This window comes from Choloepus didactylus, chromosome 7 (assembly GCF_015220235.1).
Source record: "Choloepus didactylus isolate mChoDid1 chromosome 7, mChoDid1.pri, whole genome shotgun sequence".
Taxonomy (NCBI): Eukaryota; Metazoa; Chordata; class Mammalia; order Pilosa; family Megalonychidae; genus Choloepus; species Choloepus didactylus.
Window position 1 is genome coordinate 40,952,078 of NC_051313.1, and position 17,018 is coordinate 40,969,095.

The 17,018-nt window shown below is 37.6% G+C and overlaps 1 protein-coding gene across 2 annotated transcripts in view; it reads left to right on the plus strand.

Annotated features, from left to right (window-relative positions):
- The window catches only part of AK9 (adenylate kinase 9), a 207,911-nt gene that overhangs the window by 126,033 nt on the left and 64,860 nt on the right, over positions 1-17,018 (plus strand). For both annotated transcript variants that reach the window (XM_037842266.1, XM_037842267.1), the window contains 6 exons: positions 710-796; positions 1,268-1,471; positions 1,823-1,941; positions 7,232-7,444; positions 10,385-10,645; positions 12,274-12,398. In XM_037842266.1, coding sequence (XP_037698194.1) covers positions 710-796; positions 1,268-1,471; positions 1,823-1,941; positions 7,232-7,444; positions 10,385-10,645; positions 12,274-12,398 — 1,009 coding nt within the window. The remainder of the gene's footprint in view (positions 1-709; positions 797-1,267; positions 1,472-1,822; positions 1,942-7,231; positions 7,445-10,384; positions 10,646-12,273; positions 12,399-17,018) is intronic.

A 17,018-nucleotide genomic window follows, 5' to 3' on the forward strand; every position in this document is an offset into this window, starting at 1 on the left:
GTGATGAATGTACAACTATGTAACGGTACTGTAAACAATCGAAAGTACAATTTGTTTTGTATGACTGCGTGGTATGTGAATATATCTCAATAAAATGATGATTAAAAAAAAAAAAAAAAAAAAAAAAAGAACAGACTGTGAGGTAGGCAGATAGATAATTAGCCCTTTCTTCCTTAAAATCATCTATTTTGGAGGCATGTATGAAGCATGTCTTATTCATCCATGAAAATTAGTTTTCTGTCTATACCTCACACAATGAATTAATTGATATTCTCTGCAACTTTCCATGTTTATACACAGAGCTGGGACTTTGGCATATCATCTTCTCTCATTGCCACTTCTGGTCTTTGGTGTATCTTGATGGGTATTTTAATGAGAAATTAAAAGGAATATCAGGCACTGCTAGTCTGTTGCCATGTTAACAGAAGTTTGAATAATATTTAACAATTATCAGCCAGATTTTTAGGTACCACGCACTCATTATTATTCTGGCCAATGTCCTTTTGTACATTTAGGAATATTCTGCATTTTCTGCCTGTATATACTATTATATATTTTTATGCCATGGTTTGACTAAAAAGAACTGTGTTTTCAATTAAAATATTAGATATGATTTAAATTATGTTTTGAAATTTTCTTTCTGTCAAAACTTTCATAAAGGAATAATGTTTTAAAATTCAAGCACTAACTATTAGATTTCTATTTTAAGCAGCTGAGCCTACTGAGGAGACTACAGTTGACACAGATGTTCCAAAAGGATCCAAAGAAGGCCTGGAAACCAAATTATCTGAAACAGGTTAGATTATTTAATAAAAGTAGTAAATGCTTAAATGTGCTTTTCATTTTCTCTTGTAAAGAGTCTAGTCTCTTATTTTAGGCATAATACCAACTTCCTACTTATTTGTTTCTAAATTGCATGCCAGTTGATGTGTATTATATTTATTTAATTCCATTAAAATTTATTTATTCTATTAAAAATTAATCTAACCAATTTATGACACTTTCATCAAATTTTATTTTATGCATTTTATTAATGGTGAAAGGTACCATAATTTGGGCTTAATTAATAGGTAATATTCTATTGCCAATATAAGTCACAAAGCATAATTGAAATATGAATTTACAGAATGTATATTATTGTTTAGAATATCAAGTTAATTTCTTTCAAATGGGATTAAGATATTATAAAATATGTTATTTTGGCAAGACGGGTAAGAGATAATCTTTAAAGCTTCTTTTTCTTTTCCTTTAACCTTTTACTCAAAAGTTACACTACCTGAGTTTCCAGAGGATGCTTATCCTGATGTTCCTGAAATGGAGCCATTTAAAGAGAGCATTCAGTTTTTCAGCTTCGCCTGGAAACAGATGGAATTAGCAATCACTGACCTAAGTTTTGTTCAAATTTTAAACTTGGAGATTGCTGACAGAACTCCAGAGGAACTACTTCGAAAAGTAGTTGAAACTATGGAAAGTAAGGGCTGTAACTATAACATTTATTCAAGAGCAGGTAATATTACCAAAAACATTGTGAAACTTTAAAAGCCTTTCTTGATGGTTTATGAAGTAAAACAGTCAATAAATCCAGGGATGATATTTAAAATATTTAACAGCCATCATAGCACAGACCGATCAAAACAGCCACAGGGCACAAACAGCACTGGCTAGACTGATTAATTTTCACATAATTTGTAAAGGCATGTTCACATATGTATTTGAACAAAGAGATTAATAATTAAAATTAATTTTCCTAACCTTTGAGTACTGTAATCTGTTAATATTTTTTCTTAAAATATTTTCCCAAATGTTTCTTCTTTCTTTGCAGAACCTTTTAAATACAGTGGATGGGAATTAAGTCTAGAAGATTATGATGAAGAAACAGAGGACTATCAGGCTGAAGCAGACGATGACGAGGTAGAAGAAGAAGAAGAGGAAGAAGAAGAGGTGTGACTTTTTTATTCCTTATTCTCATTTGGCAGGTCACTCAAAATGAACATATCCAGAGTACTGCCATAACTTTTGGACCCCCAGTGAGCAAGCAGGCACCCTCAATTTTAAAAATAAACATTTTTCACACACACCACCTCCCCAGCTTCATGTGACCCCCTGAAATGCCAGAACTACTTACACCCATGAAGAAAGAAAAGAGAATTTTTTTATTTTCTTTCCCCTTGGGGGATGGAGATATATATATGTATTAGAGAAAGAAATATTTTGTAAATTTAACAGAGTTGGCATTTTATGTACAAGACAGCAGTGGGGTCTTTTAGGGGCTGCTTGCATAATAATAATGTGCAGGATTCTCAAACGGGAATCACCCTTGCTCTGGCACCATTCTACTCCCTTGGCACCAGAATTTTGATAATCACTCTTCTATGACAGTCACCCACTTCAGGCATCTATCTGTAATAAAACATGAAGCAGTTCTTTTAATTTGTGGCTTTATAAATAAAACAAAATAATTTTTTGTTAGCTAAACATATATTTGTAATTAACTTATTGTTGCTTAACTTGAGCCCAAATATATAATGGGTCATGTGATTCTGGTAACAGCTTTCGATTCTTTATCACTAAGGAACTGGTGAGATCTTGTAGTCAGGGGTGGCTAAAGGAAGTGGGTTTGTCCCACTGATGCTCAGAAGCTCTTTTTTCATCATCCTCCTCCTGCATGTCTGTCAATCTTCCATGTCCCACTCTGGTCTGCAAGAGAATAGTCTGTCTCTTAGATCTGTAGGAAAGTGTATCTGTATGTAATATTCAAAACTTATATTTTTAGGTATGGTCTTCACTGATAACATAGTGACATAACATTTCTTACTTCCACTCTTGCAATTGACACGGATCAGTTTTATCTGCTGTATTAGTGTCCTAGGGCCACTGTAATAAATTACCACAAATTTAGTGGCTTGAAGCAATGGAAACATGTTCTCTCGCAGTTCTGGAGGCCAGGAGACTAAAGTCAATGTGTCAGCAGGGCCAGGCTCCCTCTGAAGGCTCTAGGGGAGAATCCTTCCATGCCTCTTTGTGCTCCTGGTGGCTCCTGATGTTCCTTGACATGTGGAACATCACTCCAGTCTCTGCCTCCATCTTCACATGGCCTTGTCTTCTCTTCTGTCTCTTATGAGGACATTTGCCATTAGATTTAGGGCCCACCAGATAATCCAGAATGATGTTATCTTGAGATCCTTAACATAATTCCATCTGCAAAGACACTTTTCCAAATAAGGCCATAGTCACAAGTTGTGGGGGTTAGGGTTTGGGCATTATTTTATAGGGTGGCCACCAGAAGCTGGGAACGTTCCCATAGTGTCTTATGCCAGTACTTGCCATGGTTGGTCTCTGGTCACAGGGCTGCTACATTCTGCCTGCTTGGCCCCAGTCCAGGCATCTTCATGTTCAAATGGTGGTTCAGGTTTCTCAAGAGGGAAAATAACAGAAGCTGCCAGGCCTTCTTACGATTTTGACCTGGAACTGGCACAGTGTCACATCTCTCTCTCTCTACTGGCCACAGATCCAGCCGGGACAGCCTTCACAAAGGGGTAAATACCAGGAGGTATGGTTCATTGGGTATCACTAGTGTAACAGCACATTAAAAGAATTATACATCATGATCAGCTGAGATTTATCACATGTTTGCAGGGGTGGTACAACATGAAAAAATCAATTAATATAATACACCAGATTAATAGAACTAAGAAAAAAAAACTACATGATCATCTCAATTGATGCAGACAAGGCTTTTGACAAAATTCAGCACTCCTTTTTGATAAAAAGTTAGAAAACTAGGAATTGAAGGAAACTTCCACAACATGATAGAGCACATATACAAGAGTCCCACAGCTAACAGCACATTCAATGGCAAAAGACTGAAAACTTTCCCCCTAAGATCAGGAACAAGGCCAGAATGCCCCGTCACCACTGTTTTTCAACATTGTACTGAAAGTTCTAACCAGAGCAGTTAGGCAAGAAAAAGAAATAAAAGGCATCCAAATTGGCAAGGAAGAAGTAAAACTTTCCATAATTACAAATGACAGGAACCTTTATACAGAAAATCCTGAAAAATCTACTACAAAGCTATTAGAGCTAATAAACAAATACAGCAAAGAGGTGCAGTGCATGATCAACATTGCAAAAGTCAGTAACGTTCCTATGCAATAGTAATGAGCAATCTGAAGAGGAAATAAAGTAAAAAAAATCTACTTTCAATGCCAACTAAAAGAATCAAATATATAGGAATAAATTTAACCAAGAATGTGAAAGACTTACAGAAAACTACAAACATTACTAAGGGAAATCAAAGAAGTCCTAAATAAATGGAAGGATATTCCATGTTCATGGATTGGAAGACCAAATATCATTAGGATGTCAATTCTACCCAAAGCAATTTACAGATTCAACACAATCCCAATCAAAATCCCAACAGCCTTCTTTACAGAAATGGAACAGCCAATCATCAAACTTATGTGGAAGGGTAAGGGGACCCAAATAGCCAAATCCATCTTTAGAAAGAAAAACAAAGTTGGATGACTCATGCTTTCCAATTGTAACACTTATTTCGAAGCTATGGTAATCAAAACAGCATAGTACTGGCATGACAGACATATAGACCAATGTAACAGAACTGAGCATTCAGAAATAAACCCTCTCACAACTATGGCCAATTGATATTTAACAGGGGTGGCCATGTCCACTCAATGGGGAAAGAACTGTCTTCAACAAATGGTGCTGGGAAAACTGGATATCTACATGCAAAAGAATGAAGGTGGACCCCTACCTTACACCATATACAAACATTAACTCAAAATGGATCAGAGACCTGATTATGAGTACCAAAACTATAACACTCTTGAAAGAAAACATAGGGAACTATCTTCAAGACCTTGTGTTAGGCATTGGTTTCTTAGCCTTTATACGAAAAGCACAAGCAACAAAACAGATAAATGGGATTTCATCAAAATTAAAAACTTCTGTGCATCATAAGACTTCATCATGACAGTTTTTAAAAAAGTAACACTTTTGTGCATCATAGGACTTCATCATGAAAGTGTGCTTCCTTATGAAAGTACAAAATGGAAGAAAATATATGGAAAGCACCCATCTGATAATATCTGGAATATATAAAGAAATTCTACAACTCAACAACAAAAAGACAAACAACCCAATTAAAAAATGAGCAAAAGGCTTCAACAGACATTTTTCCAAAGAAGATATACAGATGGCCAAGAAGCACATGAAAAAAATGCTCAACATCTTTAGCCATCAGGGAAATGCATATCAAAACCACAATGAGATAACATTTCACACCCACTAGAATGGCTACTATTTTTAAAATCTCATCCTCTTTCTCCTTCCATAATACCTATTATTGGTTAGGTCTCTTGGCTCTATCGTCCAATTATCTTTTCTCTCAAAATTTCCATCTCTTTACATTCTTGTTCTTCTACTTTGATAGATGCCTTCTGTTCAATCTTATAATTTAAGACACTCACAGGAGCCTCAAGAGTAGTATACTCATTTGCTATTGCTGCTATAACAAATTACCACACATTTAGAGGCTTAAAACAATAAAAACTTATTATCACAAAGTTCAAAGGTCAGCAGTCCTAAATTAGTCTTATGTGGCTAAATCAAAGTGTCATTAGTGCCATGTTCCTTCTAGAGTCTCCAAAGGGGGAGTCCATTTCCTGCATTTTCCCACTTCTGTTGGCCACCTGCATTGGCTTGTGGCCACTTCCTCCATCTTCAAAGCACATCACTCCAACCTCTGCTTCTCTCGTCCCATCTCCTTTTTCTGCCTTTGACCTTCTTGTCTCCCTTTTATAAGAACCTTGCAATTACATTGAGCCCACCTGAATAATCCAAGGTAGTCTTCCCATTTCAAGATCATTAACGTAATCACGTATGCAAAGACCCATTTGCCATGTAAGATAACATAGGCACAGGTTCTGGGGATTAGGACATGGACATCTTCAGAAGGGCCCTTATTCTGTCTACCCCAAGTAGCCATTCCCTTCAACTTATCTACATATTTTGTCAGTACTCATGAACTCTTTCTAGTATTTACTTGAATCTCTGTAAATGTTTTCGTTATTTTTCTGTTCAGATATTGTGTCTCTTCCATTCTCTGTGTTGGAGAGTTTGTGGTCTGTTTGATCCAACTGACCTTCTTTCAGTCAGCTCCCTTCTGTAGGTGGTTGCTTTCTTTTTTTGGTTCTGTGGGGCTCACGTTTTTTGCTAGAGTGCCTTAGGTGACAGCAGTCCCAAAAATTATGAAAGGCAAAGTGACTTCTCTCCCGTAGGTCAGGTGTGTGGAAGCAGATAGGTTGTCTCTTTGTTGCTATGGTCTAGAACAACCACAGTTCACTAGATTTCTCATACTTGCCCAGAATCAGGGTCAGGGAGGACTCTCCTACCCATATAGTTCCTTCTTGGTCTTTTGCTGGCCAGAGAGACTAGGAACACTCCTGGAGCTTCGGATGGTAGTTGCAAATGCTAACATTCCCAGGAAATCCACAGATCTCTGCAAGCAAAACTCCACTGGAGAACTGCCATCTTAAGATGCTAGTCTGTCTGATGTTTGTCTTCAAGTGCTCATCCAGCCCGTAGAGGTAGAGGGTGCTATATGGTTTCCTCCGCTGAGACCTCCATGGATACTGGCCACCTGCTTGAAACAAACTGAGAATCCTTAAAGGATTTTACGCATATTTTTATTTATCACAAATGAAAGTACATTTCACATTTTCAGTTGAAATAAATAAAATATTTCCAAATTATTATTTGGTCATATGTGCACTTAATAGGAAACAAAGCAAATCCTGAGGCATCCCACATTTAGTTCTCAATGGGTAAGAAGTTGGTGACCCTGACTCAGTTTTTATTTTCCAGGGAGTAATATTATTTTTAAAAGTGACTTCATAGTGACCCTGCACCAGCACATCCTGGGTTTTTTTTTTTTCATTTCACCTAAATCTGCAGAGGGCTAGGGATGGATGCCTTCATTCCCAGTGTTGCTTATGAAAATAAGAAGCTTGGGGTGTCAATTCAGAGGGATATGAGAAACTGATTTCTAAAATGAATTAAAACAGTATAAGGCTGGCTGGCCCTTGTGGTTTATTTTAAAGTCATATTGTTGTGAGTGAAATATTGTTAATACGCATTTTTCTTTTAATTCCCTCCTTAGTATGCATCAAATACATTTTAATAACATTCTCCAAACTTTGAACAATACTTCCAGAATGAAGAGAAAATTAAAGAGAAAAGGAGGCATTTGGGAGATACAAAGCACTTTTGTCCAGTGGTTCTCAAAGAAAACTTCATCCTACAACCAGGCAACACAGAAGAAGCAGTTAAATATCGAGAAAAGGTTTACTACTTTTCAACTCCTGAGGCAAAGGAAAAGTTTTTGGAGCATCCTGAGGACTATGTGGCTCATGATGAACCAATAAAGGTTAAAACAATATTCCTATCCTTAATTGGTGCTCCCAAATACTGTTTTAGGGCTTATTACCTACCTCCATCATTTTACTTAATAAAAAAGTTCCCAATCTAATGTTGCAATGTAGTGAAAATAAAATGTCTCAATTTTGGGGGGATATAACAAAAAATAATTATCTATTTTGATTTCTACAGTAATGATTTGTGTCAAACTAATAATACCTGTCTTTCCATCTGAAATAAAAAGGCAAAGTTGAATGTACTGCTTACTGGATTAAGGGTCAGCTAGGCTGGTTAGGCACAGTCCCTCTGAGCAGAGTAGTCTGACAGTCTTTTATAGGATTTTTTGGAAGTGTGGAACTCAGAATTGCTGGGCTTTCAGATTGATCAGTGGGTTGAGCTCACCTGTAGAAGTGTGATTACTCAGGTGAGACAGCTGTTGACTGGTTCACACTAGAGGCCTAGTTATTGGAGTGAGTGACCCCCTTCCCACCCTATTTCCATTCCAGGTGTAATATCTTTATGTTTTTATTTCTTCCCCGTACTAGAATAATATGCTTCTATCTCTGTTTCTTGATGTATTGACTTTAGACATTATTGAATGACTCCCTGAGATGAAAAGTGAAGATACAGCTCTCTTACACTACCCACTTTTTCTCAGAGTTTTATATTTATGTTTTCATTTTAAATTATTTTGTTGGCAATATTTATAATGTTTAAGATCATTCTTAGTTTTCAATTCTTTTCACATTTATTGCTAATAGTAGCTCTTTAACTCTCTTCTTAGTAAATTGAGATGAGTCTCCCTGCTTTTTTGTGTACCTTTCCTTCCTCACTAATGTATATTTATTTGTATTTTTATGTTGTCATGGCTGTTAACATTTACGTTCTATCCTAGTCAACCAAGTCTTCTGTACTTTGGCCCTAAATTGACTAAAAAAATGTGAAAACCAATAAAATATTTTAGTATGCAAAATCCCAGGCCAAGCTCTATGTTAGTATTGTATTTCTCTCTTTATGGGGCCAGTGACCTTGGACACTAAAATGAAAATATATCTGCCTGCAGTTTTTTTTTTGTTTCTTATATACCTACCTTTATCAAATTCTCAAGTTTTTCTAAGCTTTCAAACATACTGTCTGTTCTGTCGAGCCCCCTTTTCTGCCAGAGACCTCCCACTCAGAGCCTTCCATCCTCTTGTTCAGCTTCCATCCTGGCGTCCCCTTCACTAATCTCCTCAATTTGATTCACTGAGTTTAGGATTATGTGAGACTCTTTGGGATGCAAATAATAATAGTAGTAGTAGTAGTAGTAGTAATAGTAATAGTAATAAAGTACCCAAATTAGCTTAACTTTTTGGTACTGAAAATGACAGTGGTAGGATTGGCTTTAGGTGTAGCTTTATTCCCATCTCACCAAAACAGTTTCTCTCTCCACCTCTTAGCTCTGTTCTCTCTGGTTGTTTACTTTTTGTGGGAAAACAACAGCAGCTCCAGACCTTAAATCCTTTCATTCTCAAGTCCAGCATAAAAAGAATGGGAGCCTTTTTCCCAAAAGCTTCAGCAAGACTATTACTGAACTAATGGTAGTGGCCATAGAATGTGATGTATCGAAGGGTATGGCTTGTCACATGCCCAGTTCTTGAACTAAGGATGGAATCAGTTTCACGGGAAGAGCACAAACCCTTGTTTTGCTGAAACACATCCTCATATCTGAAAATGTCATTATTGAGTTCTCGTATAGATAGCTTGTACAGGCACAAGTTTCTAGGTTGAAAATAATTTTCCTTTCAGAATATTAAAGACCTTGCTTTATTATGTGCTGGCATCCAGTGTTGCTAGGGTGATTATCATTTTTGTAGGTAATCTTTTTCTATTTTTAATATATGTTATCTCTTAAGGGCTTCTCTCCCTTCTTTGTGTGTCTTTTTTTTTTTCTTTTTTCTCATTGTATTAGACTCATAGTGCATGTTTAACCTGCATGTTCTTCATACTGGGAAATTCTAGAATTTCACAGTGCTTTTATTGAACTTTTTACTTCGGCAATCATAGTTTTAATTTCTGAAAGTTCTTTCTTTTCTCAGATAGTTCTTTTCTCAAATACCCCTCTCTTTTTTAATTGGCTTACTATCTTCTTAAGCCTCATTTAAAAAAAAAAACTTCTTCCATTTTCCCTGAATTCCCTCTGACTCCTCTTTCTTCTGTGTGTATTTCCCTGGTATACTTTTTCCTAGCATCGTTAATCTCTTCCCTGAACATTTCCTTCACAAAGACAAGAGGCAATGAAGCTATCCTCCTTGCTTCCCTCGCTGCTCACAATCTGTTGCTTCCTCTTCCCCTTGCAAACACCCCAGCTCCTCTGCGGCTCATACTATGCAGATAAATCTCCATCTACTCCCTACCCCACTGCAGTTACCTACCAATTTCATGGACACTTCCCCTCATTCACTGAAGACTTAAGCTGCCACTCCATCCCAACCGTCATCGCTGTTCTTGGCAATTTCAGCATCCAGTGGATGATCCATACAACTCTGGATTCTCTGGCTTTGGGCCTCCACATCTCCAGCATGGGATTATAGGCATTAATGGAGAGGCCACTAGGGATTTGTTGAAATGGGCTTTTTTTTTTTTTATGTTAAGAAAGTATCTTTCCATTTTTTATTAACCAAAACTTAAAAAAAAAACTAAATGTTTAATTTTATTTAATGTCCTTTGGCATTTGATATCAAGAAGACCTTATGGTTATGATGATCCCTGAGGATATATTAATTGATACCACCCTATTGTGAACTATCCTTGAGTTTGGGAAATGACAGTTCCTACTTGGTTTTAGGTGGGGAAATTTAATAAGTCTTGTGTTTTCTCAAAAGTTCCTTTTCTTTACTCTTCCTCTGTCCCAACCTCTCCTTGATCTCCCCCCTACCCTACACCTGCCCCTACCCCCATCCTATGGCAGGCTCCTCCATTAAGAATATGCCTTCTGGGTCCCCATGGTTCTGGAAAAACTGTGTGTGGAAGGCATTTGGCAGAAAATTTGGGCATTTTTCACATTCAGTTTGAAGAATTTCTTCAAGAAAAATTAATGCTCAAAATTGAAAACAAAATTGGACCTGAATTCGATGATGATTCTGAAGAAGAACAGTCTGCAAAACAAGAACTTGAAGAGCTTGCAATTCAGGCTAATGTTAAGATTGAGGAAGAAAAGACAAAGAAGCAGGTAGTACTGTTAAGACATTTTTTACAGACGGTTGTGCTTACTGCTGTTACGTTTGCAAAGTAGACTAGAAGTAGTATAAAAGTCTATACAGTTTAAGAAGAAAAAAGCCCCTAAAAAGCACTTGACATCCTACCCATATGTTAAATACTGATCTTACTGTCCATCTAAAATATAAAATACTGAGTTTCATGTGACTTCAATAAAAATCAGAAAAGCTTCCCCTGACAAGACTGTTGTATAGGATTTATTGGGGACTGTGTTATTTGATATGTCTTAAACCTCATTTTTAAAAAAAACAACTTCTTCCCTATTCCTTGAATTCCCTCTGACTCCTCTTTCTTATGTGTGTATTTCCCTGGTATATTTTTTCCTAGCATCGCTAATCTCTTCCCTGAACATTTCCTTCACAAAGAGAAGAGGTGAAGGTGTTCCCTGTATCCCATAAAATATTGTAAAATCTTCCCCAGTGCCAATGGTAATCCCCAAATATTAATTCCTAATGATGCCTCATAAGAAAGTTTTTAGTATATCTTTTAGATGATTTCTATCTGGGGTTGTGAAAAGAAAGTTCTTATTTCTAACTCGCTTTTTTAACCATTTCTGATATATCTAGGCCTTCTTTTTTTTCTCAAATGATTCAATGTAAATTGGCCCAGGTACAGTTAGCTATGTTCAGTGTTTATAGGGCTGAATATATGTGGTATCCTGACAAGTAATATGACAGCCCTTCAAACATAATCCTTAAAAATATTTCCCTCTTTATGTAGGGGAGACAAAAAGAAAGTGAAATTCTATTAATTTTTTAAAAATGTATATGGATTCGGATTTTTAAATTCAACAGATCTAGATTTTAAAATGCAACAAAATATTTCCTATTTTTCTGTGGTTTTTGTGTTTGGTTTTTTGTTTTCTTTTGTTTTTTGCAATTTTCTGAATCATGTGACTCCTCAGGAGGCATAGTAGGAAATTTTATTTTTAGATACTAACATTAAATCCTACCTCCTGGTAAGCATCAGTTTGCCATAACATTCAGAATTTTGGATGACAAAAATACTCAACTGAAATAGTTCTAATCCAGTAAGAACTGTTGTGTTTTGGTGTCCATTCAAAGATGATCCTACTTCAGAATCCTACCTCATAGCTGACCTGGGTAAATTATCACAATATTTTCCATTTATTCCTGTGATGTTTTAATCCCCTTACAGATTGTATTCCAAATGGCTGCCTGGCTGGCCCATCCTATAAACAGGATTTAGGTTAGAGAGAAAATACTGTAAAATTTTAAGATTGACTACAAAAATCAGTAAACTTTATGGATATGTGACATAGATTGAACAAGGTTTTAGCAAAAAGTGATGAGAGATGCCCAGAAGCCATGTATGAAAATCAGTCATGCTACTCACTAGTAACTCCTCTTAATTATAGTAGATATATTTTAATATTTGTAACCATGTTAAATATTGATTTAAAAAAGAGCCCAAATTTTAAAAATTTTAAATACAAACCACACTAGAAAAAATTACCTGAGAAAAACAGCAGGTCCCTTCTTAATCCACTATACAATATAGTATCATTTATTAAGATAGAGGGTTTTTTATCTTTGTTTTCTCATTTTTTTTTTTTTTTAGCATCCAGAAGTACAACTTACAGAAGAAGAAGAAACAATCAAATCAAATCTCACAAACAATGAGCCTTTGCCTCCAGAAATTCTTGAAGTAATTCTTTCTGAGTGGTGGCTTAAGGAACCAATATGGTATCTTAATTTATATAAGATTTTACATTTACTGATTTTTATTTGCTTTCTTCTTCTTTTTTTTATAAGAAATTTTATTTTGAGATTAATTCAAACTTACAGGAACAGTTGCAAAAACAGTACAAACCCCATACATAGAACTCCAGCATACCCCAACCCCCCTCCCCTGATACCCTAATCCACCACCTTTAACATCCTGTCACACCACAATTTCTTTCTTTCTTTCCCTCCCTCCCTCCCTCTCTCCCTCCCTATCATCCATCATCTATTGCTCTGTCTTCTGAACATATGAGAGCAAGCTGCACACAGCCTTGAAAAAACAATATAATTCACATATACATTTCCCATGAACAAGAACATTGTTTTATGCAATCCCATTAAACGCAGGTAAGAAGTTCAAGAAATTCAACCTTGATACAAAGCTTACATTCTATATTTCCTTTTTTTTTTTTTTTTCTTCCTTATGTTCCATCTGTGTCCCTTTGAGCCTCCTCTCCTCCATCCTCAGATCCCATCCAGGATCATCCTTGGCATTTAATTGTCATCTATTTAGACTGCCTTTTTTTTTTTTTCAATGGTGGAAACATATATACAGCCTAAATCTTCCCATTCCACCCCCTCCCTAGCATTCCATTAGTGGGATTAATCACATTTAGAATGTTGCAATGCTATCACCTTCCCACCATCCCTCTCTAGAAGTTTCCCTTCACCCCAAACAGAAACCCTACACTCATTTCTTAACTCCCCATTGTCCCTTCCCCCACTTCTCGGAACCCCTACTCTACTTTCATCTCTATGGTCATATTCTCTGATACTTTCTTTGTGTTTCCCGTGGGGCTTAAATTTAACATCTTAAATCTATAACAATCTTGTTTTTCTTTGATACCAACTTAACTTCAATATGACACATAAACTATGTTCCTATACTCCCTCATTCCCCCACTTTTATGTAGTTCTTGTCAAAAATTACATATTTTATGTTGAGTCCAAAACCACTGATTTATCATTACAGTTTATGTATTTTAGATCCTGTAGGAAGTAAATAGTGGAGTTACAAATCAAAAATACAGTAGTATTGGTATTTATATTTACCATGTGATCTTTAGTGGTACCCTTTATTTTGTCATGTAGTTTCAGTCAGTTGTTTAGTGTCTCTTCCTTTCAGCCTGCTCAGCTCCCTTTAGCATTTCTTATAGGACGGATCTACTGGTGGTGAAGTCCCTCAGCTTTTTTCTCTGTCAGTAGGGCTCCCTTTAGTATCTGAAGTAGGGCAGGTCTTTTATTAGCAAAATCTCTCAGCATTTGTTTGTCTGTGAAAAATTTAAGCTCTCCCTCAAATTTGAAGGAGAGTTTTGCTGGATAAAGTATTCTTGGTTGGAAATTTTTCTCTCTCAGAGTTTTAAATATGTCATGCCACTGCCTTCTCGCCTCCATGGTGGCCGCTGAGTAGTCACAACTTAGTCTTATGTTGTTTCCTTTGTATGTGGTGAATTGCTTTCCTCTTGCTGCTTTCAGAACTTGCTCCTTGTCTTCAGTATTTGACAGTCTGATCAGAATATGTCTTGGAGTGGGTTTATTTGGATTTATTCTATTTGGAGTTCACTGGGCATTTATTCTTTGTGTATATTGTGTAGAAAGTTTGGGAAGTTTTCCCCAACAATTTCTTTGAATACTCTTTATAGACCTTTACCCTTCTCTTCCCCTTCTGGGACACCAATGAATCTTAAATTTGGACATTTTATTTTATCTATCATATCCCTGAGATCCATTTTGATTTTTTCGATTTTTTTTCCCCATTCTTTCTTTTATTCTTTCATTTTCTGTTCTGTGGTCCTCAAGGAGGTTGAGTTGTTGTTCAACTTCCTCTAGTCTTGTATTATGAGTATCCAGAGTCTTTTTAATTTGACCAACAGTTTCTTTTATTTCCATAAGATCTTCTATTTTTTATTTAGTCTTGCAATTTCTTCTTTATGCTCTTCTAGGGTCTTCTTTATGTCCTTTATATCTTGAGCCATGCTCTTGTTGCCTGTCTCTAATTCTTTGATTAATTGTGCCAAGTACTGTGTGTCTTCTGATCTTTTGATTTGGGTGTTTTGGTTTGGGTTCTCCATATTGTCTGGTTTTATCATATACTTTAAGATTTTCTTTTGTTTTTGGCCTCTTGGCATTTGCTTTACTTGATCCCTAATTTGACAGACATGCAGCTTGGTGGCATACACTTTCTTGAACTAACCGGCAGATGGTGTCCATGAGGCACCTATTCCCCTCAAGTCAGTTCTCCCCCACTTTGTCTTTGTGGTATGTGGGGATCTGATTCTTGTGGTATCCAATTGGTGCACCAAGTTTGGGTGTGTTGCTGGTGCTGTCCGCCCGGAATGAGGGGCGTGTGTCTGGGTAGTTAGGCAGGCAGGGCAGCTTTAATAATCAAACCTCCCAGGTGTTCCCAGAGATTTAAGGCTGTTGCAGGAGCCTAAGCCTTCATTTCAGTCTTTCCACCGATTGTTTCTGCCGCTGACCCACAAGTCCTTGGTATTCGCGTAGGATCCCTGGGATTTCCAAGCGGTTCCCCCTTCCCAGCTGTGCTCTTCCAGGACCTCTGCTGAGGGAGGGCTGCGCCATGTCACTAGTGCGCACTGGCCGGCCAGGGAAGCCCTGGGTTGCTGGGCTGTGCAGGGGCGCTCCCAACCTGCTTCGAAGATGGTTGAATGGGACACGTTGACTTCCCCCTTTTTGCACAGCTCCGCTCTCCCAGCTCTGGGACAATCAGCCTTGGGTGTATTAAAGGCCACTGTCCACGGCCGATATTGTGGCTTGTGTGTAGTGCTGCGGGAAAGATTCCCCATCACTCTGAGTTTCTTGGAGCTCTGGGCTGTGGGTCCGGCCCCGGGCAGGAGCGTCCCCCACCTGCTGGGGAGATGGCTGCAAGGAATGCGTTTTTTTTCCTCCTTTTGGCTCCCCTCTGCTCCTCTGGTCTCAAGACAATCAGCAGTGGGTGTGGGAAGGGGTATCCTCCACGCCAGACACCGAGGCATTAGCCCAGCCCTCTCCTGCCGTGCTTCACTGCACGGCTCTCCCCATCGTATCTGCAGCCACTCCCAGGCTTTTTTTTTAAAGAACTAGTCCGTCTCCAAATGCCAGCCCACCGTTTCCCCACACCGCAGCACAGCTGCGGGACTTTCAGCCAACTCACTCACTTGTTTCAGAATGCAGGCTCCTGGTTTCACCAAATGCACATTCCCTGTGGATTTAGCAGACCTTGTCTGGCTGGTGCATCGCTGGCAGTGGTATTCTGGGTCACTTTCTGGTTTTTATCTAGTATTTTTCATGGAGTGTTTTTTTGCCCTGTCTCACCTAGCCACCATCTTAGGTTCCTCATTTGCTTTCTTCTTAAAAGTTGAAAATTTAATGAACATAAATTGAAGAATTTTCTCCTCTTAGTTCCTTTACTTTCATGTAAACTACTGATTCTCACTTGGGCTACACATTAAAAATATCTAGGAACTTTTAGTAAATACCAGTGTCTAAACTCCACTCCCAAGCAACTGAATCAGACTTCCTGGGGATGTGAGGCTGGGACACAGGCATTGGTATCACCCCAAGGTATTCTAATGTGTAGTCGTGGTTGAGAACTCCTGTTGTAAAACCACATTCCCTAATAATGTGCTGGACTCCTTTCCCCTGTTGCCTTTGAACAGTCACAATTAAAGCCACTTAATGGCTACCCATAGTGTTTATCCCTCTAATGCATGCCAGAAACAATTGTGATTCAATTTAAGAATCTCCAGGTCACCAGAGTTCAAAACTTTACCTTTATTCCTTAGCCAGAAACTTTGCCTTGTTATTCTCCTAAAATTTTGGTGATACCAAGATTAAGTTCTGGGCCAAGCAGAAGTCTTTAGATGTGCTCCCTGCTCTAGGGAAAAACCCATCCTAGGAACAGCAGAGGCTCATAGATATATCGGGGCTCACTCACAGGATATATCGGGGACCACAGGGGATATGGCGAACAGCCAGGGTTGAGAGCTACAATTTTATTTCTGAACAGTAAATATTTACATGTGATTTCAGCTCAAAACTTTCTGAGAAGTATGTAATGAAATGTTTCTCTCGCTATACCACGTCCTCCAACTTCCAAGTTCCACTTTTCAGCAGCAATGTTACGAGTTACTACCAAATCTTTCTACAGATATTCTAAACATATACAGAGTGCATGTATATAGTCACCTTTGCCTCACACTCTTCTGTATCTTGCTTTTTTTTTTTGCCTAGTAAGATCATTCCATAGCAGTACATATGCAGCTTTCACATTCTTGTTAATGGCTGTATATTTCATTGAATAGACCCACAATAGTTTATTTATCCAGTCTCCTGTCAATGGATGGCAGAGTTATTTTTAGTTTTTGCTATTACAAGCTATTCTTATATATACACAATTTTGTCTACATGAGACTATCTGTAAGTTACCAGCTTATACCGTACTGTAGCTGAGTTTTGAAGTGGTAGCTAGCATCAGAATTCTGGTTCATACAGTTTTGTTACCTCTGCACCCTTCCATAATCCCACAGAAATTTTGAGGAAGAGAGAAAACAGGATCAGATTGGACAAATCAAACTGTCTATA